The sequence below is a fragment of the Panicum virgatum genome, chromosome 5K (genome assembly GCF_016808335.1).
Source record: "Panicum virgatum strain AP13 chromosome 5K, P.virgatum_v5, whole genome shotgun sequence".
Lineage (NCBI taxonomy): Eukaryota > Viridiplantae > Streptophyta > Magnoliopsida > Poales > Poaceae > Panicum > Panicum virgatum.
The window spans coordinates 19,080,798-19,097,395 of NC_053140.1; the positions used below are offsets into that span (position 1 = coordinate 19,080,798).

At 47.0% G+C, this 16,598-nt stretch overlaps 2 protein-coding genes across 10 annotated transcripts; one reads left to right on the top strand and one right to left on the bottom strand.

Annotated features, from left to right (window-relative positions):
- Positions 1 to 1,005: 1,005 nt before the first annotated feature.
- On the bottom strand, positions 1,006 to 4,079 carry LOC120706825 (disease resistance protein PIK6-NP-like). Its single transcript, XM_039991554.1, has 2 exons — positions 3,055 to 4,079; positions 1,006 to 2,927 (listed from the first exon to the last, which is right to left on the bottom strand). Exons 1-2 carry the CDS (start codon positions 3,867 to 3,869, stop codon positions 1,310 to 1,312), a joined length of 2,433 nt encoding a protein of 810 aa, XP_039847488.1. The 5' UTR covers positions 3,870 to 4,079; the 3' UTR covers positions 1,006 to 1,309.
- Positions 4,080 to 12,756: 8,677 nt separating this feature from the next.
- LOC120706826 lies at positions 12,757 to 15,539 on the top strand. 9 transcript variants are annotated; one of them, XM_039991555.1, is made up of 6 exons: positions 12,757 to 12,950; positions 13,032 to 13,116; positions 13,429 to 13,485; positions 13,821 to 13,901; positions 14,439 to 14,463; positions 14,861 to 15,539. In XM_039991555.1, exons 1-6 carry the CDS (start codon positions 12,806 to 12,808, stop codon positions 15,077 to 15,079), a joined length of 612 nt encoding a protein of 203 aa, XP_039847489.1. In that variant the 5' UTR covers positions 12,757 to 12,805; the 3' UTR covers positions 15,080 to 15,539. The 9 variants fall into 9 exon arrangements, 1 of the variants encoding a protein (XP_039847489.1); XR_005688452.1 differs by having other exon boundaries at positions 12,757 to 13,357; positions 13,429 to 13,508; positions 14,439 to 14,546; XR_005688455.1 differs by having other exon boundaries at positions 12,757 to 13,357; positions 14,439 to 14,546.
- The last annotated feature ends 1,059 nt before the right edge of the window (positions 15,540 to 16,598 follow it).

Sequence of the window (16,598 nt, forward strand, 5' to 3'; positions counted from 1 at the left end):
GATTAAGGCTTCATATTTTCTATGTTTAAACCTGTGAAGTGCACCGATTGATGTTGAGGAACAAGGAGGATATATGTGTGCCTAAATATTTTTCGGATTTTATAAATACGGACTAATATGGGCGGGATACACCCATTCCCATTTTCCATCCTATTTCCGTATTTTTCCGTAAATATTGAAACAGGGGGATAAATATAGAAATACGGCAGGACAAGACGGAATTTTTTCCGGCCGCTTTCATCCTTACCGATGATCGATGATCATGACTAGGTCCAAGACTTTGGTTGTTGTGACTTCTGGTGGTAAGCCGGCTTGTAGGTATAGCGGTGGCCGGACTAGGTGGGAACCAGTGGTGGACTCCAGTTCCAAGTACAAACACATTAAGTGTTTAATTAATATTTCCAGGAGAATCTATAATATTGAAGTAAATTAAGGTTGCTATAAATTTCCATGGACTCATGATTTTATTGGCAATTCATATTGTATTTTTTAGAAGATGGAAACAATATAATTCGTACTGATACTTTGCCAAATCCAAAATTACTCTCAAGTTTCCATTTCCTTTGGTCTCCAACTAGTTATGTTATTTCACAATGGTTATTCTGGATAAAAGAAAAAAAATGTTACAACCTTTTTTATCATCCAAAGCATACAGCCTTTGTTGCTTACTACATCGTCTAAAGCAAGGAAGAACAGCAGAAAAATATCACACTTTTGATAAATAAATGATGACAGGTAAGTTGAAAACTTACATGACGTGTGTAGATGAAACTCAAAACACACTCAATCTCAAAAATTCAGTAAAATGCAAAGGACAATACTCTTTGAAAGAATTAAGTGCTCAGAAATTAAAAGCATTTTCTGTAGTTAAGAAGATGCTCACTTTGTCACGTTGTACTGCCTGGCATGATGATTTTATTGGCAATTCATATTGAATTTTTTAGAAGATGGAAACAAGATAATTCATACTGATACTTTGCCAAATCCAAGATTACAATAGTTATGTGGATAAAAGAAAATGATGTTGCAACCTTTTTCATCATCCAAAGCATACAGCCTTTGTTGCTTATTACATCATCCAAAGCAAGGAAGAACAGCAGAAAAATATCACACTTTTGATAAATAAATGATGACAGGTAAGTTGAAAAACTTACAGGACGTGTGTATACGAAACTCAAAACACACTCAATCTCAAAAATTCAGCAAACTGCAAAGGACAATAGTCTTTGAAAGAATTAAGTGCTCAGAAATTAAACGCACAGCAGCACATGTTGCTCAGAACTATGATTGCCCGATGATCTGCACCATATTAATAGCTCTTCCCATCCACCTTGATAGCGATATATTGATGATTTGGGAGGACACCCTGAGGAGCGTTCCTCACAGCATTGACAGTTGCCATGGCACCCGCATCGTTCTGCTCAAACTCGAGGAGCAGATGCTTCAGGCTTGACAGATTCTCCATGCCAGACACACCACTCGATCCATCAGCAAGGCCTTTCTGGAACCTCAGTTCAAGCACTTGGACTGCTGGCAGTGCATTGGACTCAAAAGTCACCAATGGTGAGGGGCACCGGATGCACAGTTTTTTAACATTCAGGAATCCATGAGCAGGGAACATGACTCGCTTCTTGTTCCCAGGTGTTTCCGTAGCATCAGAATACAATTCCAGCTCCCTCAAGTTATCGTGTTTACTGATATCTTCGATGAAGTTCACAGAGCTCTTTGTGGTGCCACCGCATGACAATGTCTGCAGGGCCTTCATCTTAGCGATGCCGTCAGGCACCTTGGCACTCCCAGCAAGCAAATGTATTAGGTTTTCCAGCCTAAGAATACTCAGAGGCAGCTCTTCCACCTTTGTTGATCTCACATCAAGTGTCTGCAGACACCTTAGATCCCCAATTGCTGCTGGGAGCTCACTGGCACCGGTGCCTCTGAGGCTCAGGTACCTCAGCAGGACCAGTTTGCATAGGCCGTCCAAGCATACCGGACCATCACAGCCTTCGAGGTCCAGAACACGCACCACTTTCAGATTGGTCAGTTGAGGTGCAGCATTGGCATGGCCAAAGACAGTGATTGAGCGAGCGTGAGACAGATCCGTAGTCTCATTTCGCACCGCAGGTTGACCTTGCTTGCTGCGGTTACTCAGAGATAGCCGGCGGACTGTGCTGTTGTCTGGGACATGCTGCTGCTGAGCATCCATCAGAGTGGCGAAGTTCTCTTCTATGGACTTGCAGACAATGAAATCATGTATCAATGGGTGAACTCTGCAACTCCTTGGGACACCATCATGGTTCAGATCCAATGGCTCTACCAAGTTTCTGCTGATGAGCTCACTGAGGTAGCTTCTTGCTGTTTCCTCTGTGCTTACGCTCCGTGCTTCAGCGATGAATCCTTCAGCAATCCATCGCCTCACTAGGCGCTCCGTGTCAACCTCAAAGTTCTCAGGAAATATGCTTAGGTACAGCAAACATGTCCTGAGATGCAGCGATAGATCGTGATAGCTAAGATTCAGTATTTGCTTCAGCCCATCCAATCCATCTGAATGAGAACTACATAGTGAGTGCAATCCAAGCTTCTCCCATTCATCTCTTGACTGCTTATGTGCTAACTTGGAAGCTATGTTAACTATAGCAAGTGGCAGACCAGAACATCTGCTCATGATTTGGACAAAAACATCCTCCAAATGTTGAGGACAAGGATGCTCATTGGCGAAAGCTTTCTTCAGAAACAATTTCTTGGCATCGGCATCACTAAGGCGGTCAATCTTGTGCACAAATTTTCTCGAAACTGGATAACTATCCATTGGCAGTGTATCATTCCTTGTTGTGACGATTATCCTACTACCATGATAATTCTCTGGAAAACAACACTTCATTGTTCCCCAAAGTTCCTTACTCCACAGATCATCAACCACAATCAGATACCTGTTTCACAGAATTGAAAAGGATGCGTAGATAGATGAAGCAAATTACCAAATGAGTGTGTGATTCAGAAGACTATTGAACCATGGAAATTGCTAAACGGTAGATTCAGAAATTAAATTGGTCCTACCTATTGTCGCTCAGCAAATTTCTGATGCTGCCGATGACTTGGTTAATGTCCTGGCCTCCTCGGTGCCTGTCGCCGAGTTGCGAGAGAATGTCCGAGAGAATCCTGACCAAGTCAGGCTTCTGTCCGACGGAGACGAAAGCCCGGCAGTGGAAGCCGTTCTGCACTTCAAGACGCCGGTAGAACGCATTGGCAAGAATCGTCTTCCCGGCGCCGGCCATCCCGACGATGGAGACGATCTTGAGGGCAGTGCAGCCTTCAGTGTCCATGACAATCTTGGAAAGCTCCTGTACCGGCCCCTCGAGGCCGACCAGGCTGCCAGGGTCGACGAAGAGCGCCGTCAGCCTGGGATCCACTGGCCGCGCTGCCTCGGGGACGGGCGGCACGACGCGGTATCGGTTCCGCTGCTCGCTCAGCTCAATGACGCGCTTCTTGAGGTCCTGGAGCTCATTGGCGATGTCGTGGCGGGCGGGGAGTGTCCTGAGCTTGTCCACGCTGCGGCGGAAGAAGCCGAAGAATCCGGAGGAGGGCGGGGCGCCCGCGCCGGCGTCGACGCGGATGGCGAAGAGGTCGACCCAGTCCTCGGTGTCGAGGGCGAGCTCGCGGACGCGGCCGATCCAGGCCCTGGTCTGGGTGTCGGGGTGGTCGAGGGAGACGCAGTGGTGGATGGCGGCGCGCATGCTATCGAGCTCGGCCTGGAGGAAGACGACGTCGCCGCGGACGCCGGAGAGCAGCGCGTACTCCTGCTCCAGCAGCTCGCCGAGCTTCCCCGGCAGCGCGTCCACCATGCCCGACAGCGCGCCCACCACGATGTCCATCTCGCCGGCGCGGATCGGCCCGCTCTGGATCTCGATTCGCGCGTCTCGCCGCCGCGGCCCGCTCACCGCCGAGGATGTGCGTGGACTTGCGGAGCACCCGAAGTCTTCGTCGCCTCGCCTTCCTGGTGTCAGTGTGCGCGTGACAAATTTTTTTTTTTTCAGGAGGCGAGCTGCTAGGAAGCACAGCTTGCTCTGAAAAACAATAAAGGAAGGACAAAGGTCAGAGCGCCGAACGCGGCAGCATCTTATTCTTATCTGGTGGTCAAGGTCAAGCAAATTACTAGTAGTATCAATCGATCTATTCTTGGCAATTTGCTGCTTTGTTTTGAGAAAATGATGAACTTGATGCTTCAGCGAATTCCGCTCATTTCTACTCATGATTTGGTTCTGTTGCGTCTGTTTGTTTGGGCACCTGTGAAGTGAAATGATGCAAGGCCCTTCTGTTTGTTTGGGCACCGGTAATTCCGCTCAATTCTACTCAAGCGCTTCGAACATCGCCAAAAACACGACCTTGTCTTCAATTTTTTTTAAATGAACGGGCAGAAGAGCTGCCCGCTATATTAAAAAATCAGTGTCCGACGGCGAGCAGAGGCGGAGCTACTACTAGGGCAAGCTAGGGCAGCCACCCTAGGTCCCTTTGGGTGAGATCCAGAGTATATCCCCATTCCCAAGCTCAACTCCAGCAAGCTAGGGCGAACGGTGGTGCCCTCGGAGGCTCATACACGAGGACGACGGTCTCGGTGAGACTCAGATTGGGCGAGAGGACTTCGTGGGCCTCGTTGCTGCCCGGCCGAGTGGGTTGCGGCCTGCGGCCCAACGCCAATCTGCCCAGCGCTGCATCTTCTTCCAGACGCCAATAGATACCTGACGACATCCGCTGCAGTCCCGCATGAGCCTGTCTGGCTGTTCATCCTGCAGCCCCGCCTTGCCTCCCCGACTGCGTCGGCGGATCTCGCGCAACGTGCGCTGCTGTGGGCGCCTGCAACCCGCCTCGGCGCCTCGTAGAACTCCGCCCTCGGTTTATTTTCTGGGCTGGCTTCGCCACTGCGGGCGAGTACAAAGAAAAAAGCACTAAACAAAAGCTCACAGCTCAGATCTTCGCAAAACCAAGATCAGCCGGCTTGAAGGAAAAGAAAGAAACAAAACCCAGAAAGAAGAAATGAAAAACTGAGGTTGGACTAAGCCAAGAGCGTGGTCAAGCGCGTGGCGCCCGCACCAGCAGTTCGCTTGGTCTTTAATCTTGGAGATCAGCACCGAGCATGCCGTTTTTTTGTGCTTCAAAATTCTTGCATTGCGTTATAACCAAATCTTCCAAATGACCAACATGATGAGGCTTCGCAATCCTTTCGTGTCATTTGAGGGCAGCCGTGCAATCATGGTCCACCACTCCTTCACCGATTGAAAAAATTGCCATGCTGTCGCACGTAGACCATCCACTCTAGCTCAAGTGTTGATGGCGTCCCAAATTCACTTCACAAAGCAGCAATCTGCAAATAGGTGGATCACACTTTCGTTGCGCGGCATAGCACACACCTGTCGTTGTGCGGCCACCCGTTGCACTTAGGCGATCAGCCGTCCATAATCTGTTTTGGATGGCTAACCAGCTAAACATTTTGCACTTCGGCGGCGCTAGCCTTCCATATGAGGTTTTCGAAGTTGATGAAGGTTGATCCTATGAATTGTGCGTCGTAGGCTGACTTTGTGAATCTGACCTTAGGGAGGAATACTTGAATAGGATGACAAGGACTATGAATCGCACTGAAAATGCGAGACGACACAAATTTGCATGAGGTTTTGCAAATTTTCATTGGCCTGAAGCGCTAATCTTCGCAGTCACGCGGTGAGTGGCTGCCGTTTCGTCGCAGAAGAGGTTTTCCGTGTGCGGCCTGCTCGATTGCTTTTATTTGTTGCGGCCCACAGTTTCGGCCCAAAACTTTATGTGAGGCCCCTACTTCTTTTCCCGTCTCCTGTTTTTATGTCCCACGGCAACAATGTTGTTTTTTCTATTATAAACAATTTTATTCATTTGTTTGTTTAGAGGGAACAAATTTTATTTTTGATCAAACTTTATTATGTTTCAAGTTAATAACTTTTTGTTCCACAGCAACATAGATGATTTGTTTCAATTAAATAATTATTTTTACCAAACAAATTTTATGTTATAAACTGTATTTTGGAAACAAACTCAATTTTTTTCAAGTAAACATTTGTTATGTTGCACGGCAACAATGTTGTTTCGTTTCTATTAAACAATTTCATTTATTTATTTGTTTAGAGCCAACATATTTCACCGGAACATATTTCTCGAAGTTGAGAACGAGAAGGTGGCGGGTAGAGAAACTAACCGTGTGTTTGGTTGGGGGTTGGGGCGGGTTGGGATGGAGCGAACCCGCTCCCATAGCTGTTTGGATGGAGAGCAGGAGAGTGAGTTGGCTCCAGAGTAGAATATTCTCCTCAGATGCGGGTTCCACTCCTCCCTCAAAATCTGGCGAACGGAGCCGCTCCAACCGCGTCCGCGTCTCCCGTCGCCCTCTCCGTCTTCTCCGTCGCACCTCTCTCCTCCCTCCGCGGCCACGGCGGCGGCGAGCAGCGGGCCGAGCTCACGGCCGCGGGACGGCGGGACAGCGCTCCTGCGCCGCACCTCTCTCCTCCCTCCGCGCTCATGGGCGAGCGCCGCGCTCCCTTGCCCCCTGCTCGAGCGGCCGCGACCATGGGCGAGCGTCCGTGGCGGCCAAGCTTGCCCGCGGCTGCCCGCGCCCGCGGCGGCTCGCGCAAGGCCAGGGAGGGGAGGGAGAAGGGGGTGGGGGGGCGGCGCCGGCCAGGAGGCGGCCCGCGGCGGAGCGCCGGCCCGCGGCGGCTCGCGCCCGGCCAGGGAGGGGAGGGAGAAGGGGGTGGGGGGGCGGCGCCGGCCAGGAGGCGGCCCGCGGCGGAGCGCCGGCCCACGGCGGCTCGCGCCCGGCCAGGGAGGGGAGGGAGAAGGGGGTGGGGGGCGGCGCCGGCCAGGAGGCGGCCCGCGGCGGAGCGCCGGCCCGCGGCGGCTCGCGCCCGGCCAGGGAGGGGAGGGAGAAGGGGGTGGGGGGGCGGCGCCGGCCAGGCGGCGGCTCGCGCCCGCGGCGGAGCGGCGGCCCGCGGCGGAGCGGCGGCCCGCGGCGGAGCGGCGGCCCGCGGCGGAGCGGCGGCCCGCGGCGGAGCGGCGGCCCGCGGCGGCTCGCGCCGCAGAGGAGGCCGGGGCCGGCGAGCACCGCAGGGCAAGGCGGGGGGCCGGGCGCACGGGCTGAGGGAGAAGACAAGGGAGAAAGAAAAAAAAAGTGAGAGGTTGACAGGTGGGGTCCATTGGTGGCAAATGGGACCCTCGTTAACGGTGTTATCGTGCCATCCAATCCGTATTCCCAATTCCTCCAACCAAACATGAAATGGGTTCACTCCGTCCCCAAAATCAAAAGTACAACCAAACAATGGATGGGTCGGCTCCGTCCCCAAAATCCGGGTTGGATCCAACCCAACCCATTCATCCCGCAACCAAACACACGGTAAATGGGCCCCAATGAAGAATTCCGGCCCAAGAAGAATTCGCGAATTAATCTCTCCACCAAAATGCTTCAGCGACGGTTCGTCTCCCAGTAACTCGTGTTACGTGGAAGAGGACCCGGCCTAAAGTACCAATAATAATAACACTAAATCATCCAGTAGGGCCAGATATGGCCTGAAACAAAGAATCCAAGAGTTGTAAATCACTACACTTACGATAACTCCTTTTGAGACAAATACCAATCTGTATTGATGAGGAAAGTCGAACTTCAGCTTGGGCTATAATAAGCTATATGTGTCCACATTCGGTCGGATGATTTGGTGCCGGTCGTGGGCCAGAAAATTGAACAATGTTTTTTTTTTGAAATAAAGAAAGTTCTGCAATGGCGGCTTTTTTATTTTTTTATTTTTTAAAAATATTTTTTACAGAAATATATTTTCGATTTATTTTAATTTTTATACCCCTACCACCCGACAGGGGCGGCAGGGACCTACACGTAAATAAATATAATTTTTTTTTATGCGGAGGCCCCTAGCGGGAGCCTGCCGCCCCTCAAGCATACTACATACACAATATACTTAGTTTCATACAAACAAAAACATTGGAAGGTGTGTCGTGCACAACTACATGAGGCGAATTTTTGTAGGTGGAGCCGACCCATCCGTTGGATTCCCGGAAGGTCCAGCCTCGGCAGCAGCAGTGGGTACTGAAAGCTGTGGGCACTTTTTGTAAGTGTGATCATCCGCTCCACACAAGTTACAACGTTTTTTCTTCATTCCAGCCTCTTACTCGTCCATTATGTTCCGGATACGACGTGTCTGCCGTCGGCCTATGCCCCTCTTCGTAGCTAGATCAGGGATGAACATTGGATGGGGATTTTTTTGAGTGAATGGGCCTAGAATATCGATGCCGTATATCCCATGACACCAAGTCTGTGCTGCGGCTTCTTTTGTGAAATATTGAGAAACATATGACGCAGCATCTAACCCAGATACAGAAGAAGCCGCGATGACATGGGAGCGTGGTAAGTGATGCACCTTTGGCTTCTGGAATCAGCAGAACACCCTCCCGTCAATGTGTAAGGATCGATGGACCAAGAGGGGGAGTGAATTGGGTCTTTTTCAAATTTCTAAAACAAAATAAAGCAACCTTAACCTATGCAATGCTAGTAAGGCTCAATTCACCAACCGGCTAACTAAGCAAACTACACAAGCTATAAAAGATACAACAAGATATGAAACTAAGCAAGATAGAGCTAAGTTATGATCTCTAAGGTCAAGCACATGAATAATTGCATGAAAGTAAGTGATTGAAAGTAAAGAGTGGGCAAGAGACAACCGGATTTTTTCCCGTGGTGTCGATGTGTTGGCACACACCCCTAATCCACGTTGTGACACTCACTAAGAGTCTTGTCACCTCCCAAGTCACCGAGACGAGGGTGCTCACTAAGAGTCTCCATTCACCATCCCGGCGTGGTGGAGCTCAAGCCACGTACAAACTTCTTCGGGCTCCCACAATCAACTTGGCAAGCTTCGGAAGAAACACCTCAATCACCAATATCGCCTAGGTGCTGCCAATCACCAAGAGTAACAAGCTAGGGCCTTCACTTGAGCAAAAATCGATCACCAAGAACGGATGCACACAAGTTTCTCTCTACTCAAGTACTTAGTCTTGTTTCTTGAATGATTGAATGATCAAATGTGTGGAAGATGAAGATCAAGGTGGCTCTCAACAATAGTATGAGTGTATGAATGTTGTCTGGTGTTAAGAGAGATCAAAATGACCCATTGGAGGGGTATATTTAGTTAGCTCACACGAATAGAGCCGTTGGAGAAAAGCTGCCAGAAAAGTACGCAACGCCGGTTAATCCGACGGTCCTCCAAAAGTCATCGTCGGTTTAACCGATTAATGTAAACTGTCAACTTGGAAAACTAGCCGTTACAACTCGGGCAATTTAACCGACGTATCATCGGTTTAACTGGTGAGTGTAGTTGTCCACTGATCAACTGAAAAACCAACTCTCTGGACAACTGCACCGACGCTAACTCAAATCCATCGTCGGTTTAACCGGTGAGTATAACCTTAGAAATCCCTGGAAAAACCAACGTCCTGGACAACTGCATCGACGTTAATTTCAAATATCGTCGGTTTAACCGGTGAGTATAACCTTGAAACACCCTGGAAAACCAACGTTCTGGACAACTGCACCGACGTTAATTTCAAATATCGTCGGTTTAACCGGTGTATGTACTTGTCCAGACTCTGATAACTGCGTTTAATCGACATATAGAAAATTTGAGTCATCGGTTAAACCGGTGTATAGACTTTTTCTGATTTTGCCTTTTCTGATTTGAGTCTTGAATGAAATCCAAATATTCTTGAGATATAAGTTGAAAACCACTTATTTGAACTTCTAGGAACCTGAGTGACCATAGTGTGCATCCATTTTTAATTGACCATGTCCATGCTCAAGTTACTTGGTCTTAACCCCTCTTAATAGTGCGACCTCTACAAAACTATAAAACCTATATTAACCTAAGTGTCCTTCTCAACCTTGCGATACTTAGGACTAGAAAGATCCTTAGTCTTGTTATATACTTGAGTTGAATACTGAGATCGTCTTTTTGAATAATGAAATTGAGGGGCCTCTTTAACATATGATCCAATGAGCGATAATAATTCATTAAGCTGCACAAACTCATTAGTCACAAAAATGGTTGTCATTAATCACCGAAACATACCTAGAGGGCCTAGATGCTTACACAATGGTTATCAAGACCTCTTGAATTACCTTTTGTCTGCGGACACCCTGTCCGGTCCTATCCCTGCATGATACCTCAAATCTTTGCTCATTTGTGCCCATCGATATGACTGAGTGAAATTGAGCCTTTTCAAATTTTTTCTCCATGTACTCATTGACCCTTCTGCAAAAACGCACTCCTGGATCATGAAGTAAGGAAGCGGCTGATGCGTACCGCTCCCTAAAATACCTTATACATCCATACATGATGAACTCAACAATGCCAACAAGAGGAAATCTACGAATACGACGTATTACCATATTGTAACACTCAGCATGGTTGGTCGTCTCGATTCCGTAATGCCTCCCATCTGTGTCATACAGAAGTGACCACTTCTCTTTAGGCGCACCATCAATCCACTGTGAAAATGACTTAGCATGTCCAACTACTGAATCTGTAGAACATCTCCTGCTGGATGATGAGGCCTGACTCTTAAGCAATTCGGCACTCATATCATCAATTATACCCCACAAAGCATCGAACTTCCTCTGCTGATTCTGAGCGCACAATCGCTTGAACAAATTCATCAGATCCTTGTTCTTGACCCGCTCATAAAAATTAGCAGCCATATACCTCACACACACCACCTACTGACAACATCTGGCCATATAGGAGGTGAAAATGGACTACCATCTTGTAGCTGCCTTATAGCTGCAAGGAGACATGCATGTCTATCACTGATAAGGCAAACATTAGGCATTCCAACAACAACGTGATTCTTCGGACGTTCAAGAAACCAGTACCACCTTTCTGTATTCTCATTCTCAACAAAGGCAAAGGCGATGGGAACTATCTGCTTGTTGCAATCAATTCTGATTGCCGTTAATATTGTTCCCTTATATTTCTCTGTCAGGAAAGTGCCGTCAATACACAGAACAGGAAGGCAGTAAATGAATGCCCTCACACATGCTCCAATGCACTCTCCATTTACAGTCTCTATCTGCACACCTCGCCTCGTATTCTTTGCTGCTAGACTTCAGTACTCTGAATTCCTTCCTCAGAGATACAGCCCAGAGCTTCACAGCATCCTTCACATCCTCAATGGTACGATACTTTGCCCCTTGTACAACCTCATTCACTCTGTATTCAAACTCCGAACTCCTAATATCTTGTACCACTGGATTCCCAAAACCCTCTTCACGCCATTCACCTAGCACTGGGAAGCGCTCATCGTCCTCATCGTCCGATGAGTCCCCGCATTGCTCCATTATTCGCGCATCCTGGTCTTCTTTCTCCATGTCCTCCACAATTCCAGGTATCCGCTCACCTTCATCTGCTAAACCTTGTGGTTCTGGTTCTAGTTCTGGAGCTTGCACGTTCTCTTCTTCTTTATCCTCTTCCATCTCTTCATTCCAGTCAGATGTTGTGTGTGTTGACCCTTCACCTAAATCACCGGCCTTCTGGTGAATCTGAATTACCATTGCGAGAGGCCACCCACTTTCAAGAGCTGCGTGCATGTAATGTTGTCATTCTTCCGTACTACTTATAGGCGTCAACTCCCAGAAATCCCCATTAGTTTCCCAGGAAGTCAAGGTATGAACCGTAAGCAAATGGGTCTTTGGATTCACATTGAACTTCATGTGAAGACATTTCCGTATGGACTCAAAACTCCTCTCTAGGGGTTTATCTAGACTGCACTGTCTTCTTTCCAATGCTGATTGATTTACTCCATAGGAATCATGAGTAATTCTATAGAAGTCGCCGTAATGAACTTGAAACGCCACCTTGCTCGACATATCTGGCCATCCAAAGACTTTATTTTAATTAATCCAATATCTAGAAATATGGTATGGCTTCAATTATAACCACTAATCCGAACCTAAGTGCTTGCAATAATAAAAAATACTAATAATAGAATTAAAAATACAAAAAAATTTCAATGAGAAAGTTGAGAAATATTGATTACCTGCGGTTCGGATTTAAAATCCGACAGGGCTTCGCCGGTGGAATTACCTCCCTCACCCCTCCTCTCTCCCTCACCCCTCTCTGGATCTCGTGGGCAGAAAATGAGGGTGCGAGGTAAGAAGCTCAGCTTTTATATTGGGGGGAGCCTGCCGCCCCCCTGCCGGGCGGGCGGGCTGCCTGCCGCCACCGTCAAGTGCCTGCCGCCCAGCAAGAGGGCGGCAGGCTCCCGCCAGGGGCCTCCGCACAAAAAAAAATTATATTTATTTACATGCAACCTCCTGCCGCCCCTATGCCGGGCGGTAGGGGTATAAAACTGTAAAATGTGAAACTAAAAATATATTTCTGTAAAAAATGTTTTTAAAAAATATAAAAATAAAAAAGCCGCTTCTGCAATGTGTCAAAAGGCTTAGTCGGACAATAATATGGGCTGAGGCAGCATGGGCTAAGAGCTGTATCAAATTCTGGCACATTCTAGCCCAAAAGGCGAAGTCATAGTTGCAGAGAGCAGTACAGTTAGATCTGAAAATAGAATGATGTTCGTTACATGATTCACAGGAATACAGAAAAATAATTTAGAAATTGTATTGCATTCCAGTTTTATTTTGTCATTCACCATGTCATTCACGCAGCTTGCTGCCCGCCAGTTGGAGACGAGGCTCCGCCTCCGAGCAACCAAGCGTCGCCTGGGAGCCGCGAACCGCATGAGCGAGAGAGCAGCGCTGCACCTGCGCGAGCCGAGCCAACGTGAGATTGCGATGGAGCGTCGGATGCATTTGCCGGCTGTGAGTCTGGCCGGCATTCTGCCCTCGCCATCAAGCAGGCCCTCCAGCCGCACTACTCAGATCAGTCATATTTGTTCTGGTTCATGGTGTCCAACACTTAAGTTTTGTTTTTCTGATCGATTCTAGTTTGTAAAACTCATTACAGAGGTTTATAATCAAGGAGACATAGTCGAGCCAATATCCTCTCATGGAGGAACAACCACGGTGAAGAAAGCAGCTAGCTTAGCAAGGTGGGTGAGGTTCCTTCCGTACCGTGCCAAAACATTCAGCAACCAGCAGGGGTGGATCCAGAGCCCCCCTCCCCCACCCCACCCCACCCCACCCAATGGGGCCTCCTGAAGCACCCCTACAATTTTCAACGATGAATGAAGAAGAGGAAGAAGGAAAAGAGCGAAGGAAGATGATGAGGAAAATGAGAACCCCCTAAATTCATATCTTAGATCTGCCACTGGCAACCGACTCTCTGTTCTAGTAAGTTTCAATGCTATGTACTGCTGGGAATTGGCTGGGAATGATCAGCGCTTGCACATGACCTCTGTTAGGTTCACTACTATAAGTCCATACCTCATCAGCACACCCGTCGGTGCTTCAACTGGCTGGTACTCGCCCAACCTTGCTCTAAGTACGCTATTCTTATCTCCTCAACATCATGTTGATGAAATTAAGAACCTAGCCTGCAATAGCCATGCACAGAGACTTGTCTCCTCACTTACATGATGATGAGAGATCACCTACATGTTCAGGATTAAGCTGCTCGGTGATCAAAACCAAACATTTTGTTGTGCTTAGGAATTGAGCTTCAGTGCTCTTTTCATCAACTACTAATTATTATTATATCTGTTAACAGCTACTAATCACCAATTCGCCCATACTTTTTTCCACCTTTCTAGTTAAAATAATGTAATTTGTTGGCGTATTTGTTTCTACTTTTCAGGTCAAAAATGGCTAAGTTGTTGCCAGTTGTCCTAATTGTGGCGGTGCATACATCAAGAAGTGGTGGGATCTGCTGTGCTTTGTGGGAACCTCTGTTACGCGGATACTCCTAGGAGGTGGCGTATCCGTATCCGATACGTATCGGATACGGATACGCCTCGGATACGTTTCTAGCCGTATTCTGAAAAAACGAATACGTATTTGCTTGGATACGTGTATCCGATACTTTTGGGCCAGATGGGATACAGTCCAAAGCAGTAATCAGCCCACCCAAATGTTGTTTTGGTAGTAAGAGATGATACAAAATGATGAACTTGCTGCAATAGAATTGTAGAACTAGATGAGCAGCAACTGAAGAACCCCTTGTGGAATCAATTGTGCTTTTAGAGAATGCTAGTTATAGAGGTAATGTTATATGGACATGCAAGTATTGCACATCTGAGTATAGGGGAAGTTACTCAAGAGTAAAATCTCACTTGCTGAATATCTATGTGATATTTATATATAATTATTAATTATCCTAGCCGTATCCCCGTATCAGTATTTTTTGAGAAAATGCATATCCGCGTATCCGATACGTATCGTATCCGATACCCGTACCAGTATCCGTGTAACATAGGTGGGAACTTCACCTCGGGCAGCATGTACGGGACCAATGAACTTGCACACATCCTAAAACTTGGGATGGCTGGTGAAAACATTACCGTCTCAGACGGGTGCCGTCAGTGTACATTTGCCACCCCCCCCCCCCCCCCCCCCCACCACCACCACCAAAGGAAATTGTACAATATGTCAAATAGAAAATTTTGTGTAGACAGCAGTAGGAAAGCTTACGAAAATGACTATCCTAGAACCTATTTTAGTCAATGTGATAAATAGAAAATTTGTGCACAGGTACTCTAGGAATGTTCCGGTGAAGGTTGGGAATTGATGCACATCAACCCTTGTTATAGCTGATCTCATCCACTATCCAGAATCTATTTTTATCATCTTGTTCACAAGTTTTTCCCCCTATTTCACCCCTTTGATCATTTCTTTCAGATAGCCAACCCTGCCCTCATCGTGGTAGGATTGGATGGATGTGTGCACTTGGACTGCCAACACCGGGAGGGTTTCCCTTCCCATCTTGTGGGACGTCTTGAGCATAGTGGGCTACCCATGTCCTCCTCGCTACGTGGGACGGTACCGGGAATTCATGGAGATGGGAGTCCTGCCCCCCTCTGTTGTCCGCCAACACAACCCGCGGAGAGCAAGCAATAGTAGTGTACGCTGTTGCCCAGTACCGAGGAGACTCTAGCTCCATTTCATTTGGAACAGTGCAGATTTAGGGGGGTGTAGGGGGCTAGAGCCCCCTTCCCCGCTCCACCCACCAACACCACCAAAATATCAATTGCAAGTAAAGGAATTGCCTCCACCACTGGATACGTAGGAGAAAGAAGGTGGAGATGTAGGAGAAAGAAGAAACCTTGCCTCCACCCGTGGATAGGATTTTCTAGAGTCAAGTTTGAATTGAAGATCTACGCCCTCGTCCAGTATCTACCGTCCTTGTCAGCTAAGGATTGTTACAGTTTCCCTGCACTGTTAAGTTATTTGATACACTCTTGCCTCACAACTTGATCACGGTGGAGAGAGTGGTGAGGTTGTGGGGTTGTGCATAATAGCCTTGTTTTTACTATTGTATTTCAAAAGGAATAGTGCTGCCTAGATTGCCTTCATCTCAGTTTGCATTAAGCACGTGCCCTTATCCAAAAATAGTGTGTTAGAAAAGGTGGTTGTCGGCTTGCTGCATTGGAGTCACATTAGCTTATACTCCCTCCGTTCTAAATTATAAGACATCCCAAGAATTTTGGAGAGTCAAAGCAATCTCAAGTTTGACCAAGATTATAGAGAGAAATATAAAGATTTATGATATCAAATTGATGTACCATAAAAATATAACTAATAAAGAATCTAATGGTACTTAGTTTATATAATAATTATTATTATTCTATTGTATAAATTTGGTTAAACATAAAAAACTTTGACTCTCCAAGATTGTTGGAATGTCTTGTAATTTAGAACGGAGGGAGTATCTGTGATACAACCATCTTGCTCGATACCTTCCTCCAATATGGACTGTCATGTTGAGTACCTTCCCACAATAAGGACACATTCTAAAGATACGGGTGAGCAGAGCCACATCACATGCCTCCTCTGCACTAACTCAGTAGCGGATCAGGTCATGGTTTGAACTCCACCTGTATCAAATGTCTCATTGACAAAAGCTCAGTAGTAACTAGTAACCAAGGCAGTAGATAAATCATAGCACGGTTGCTCTTCTCATCGTTCTCCATCCAGTGATGACATTACATTCCACCCCATACCTCAGTCACAAGTCTTGGAGGCCATGTGGGCCTGCTATCAACCCACATCCCCTGCCCAGTAGCCTCTTGATACGTTAATACACTATTTTAAATTCGAAAGGTAGGATTGAGGTATTTATTTTCTAATGAGATATAAATGCCCAATTCTCTGCTTCAAAACATGACTAAATGACAGTATAACGATTTCGAAGAAGTCTGATCATTTCGCTTGCGTTTATTTGTCACATCGGTGCATCACACACATTTATTGCGAAATAATCTTTCTCATAAGAGAACAAATAAAGTTGATGCTGCAAATGATCGAGACCCGACACAAATTTCATGAAACTTAATATTGCACTTGTTATTCCTAAACTCACAAATGTGTCCCGAATTATCTAATCCTGGAACTGAAATAAGATTTCTCTTTAACCGAA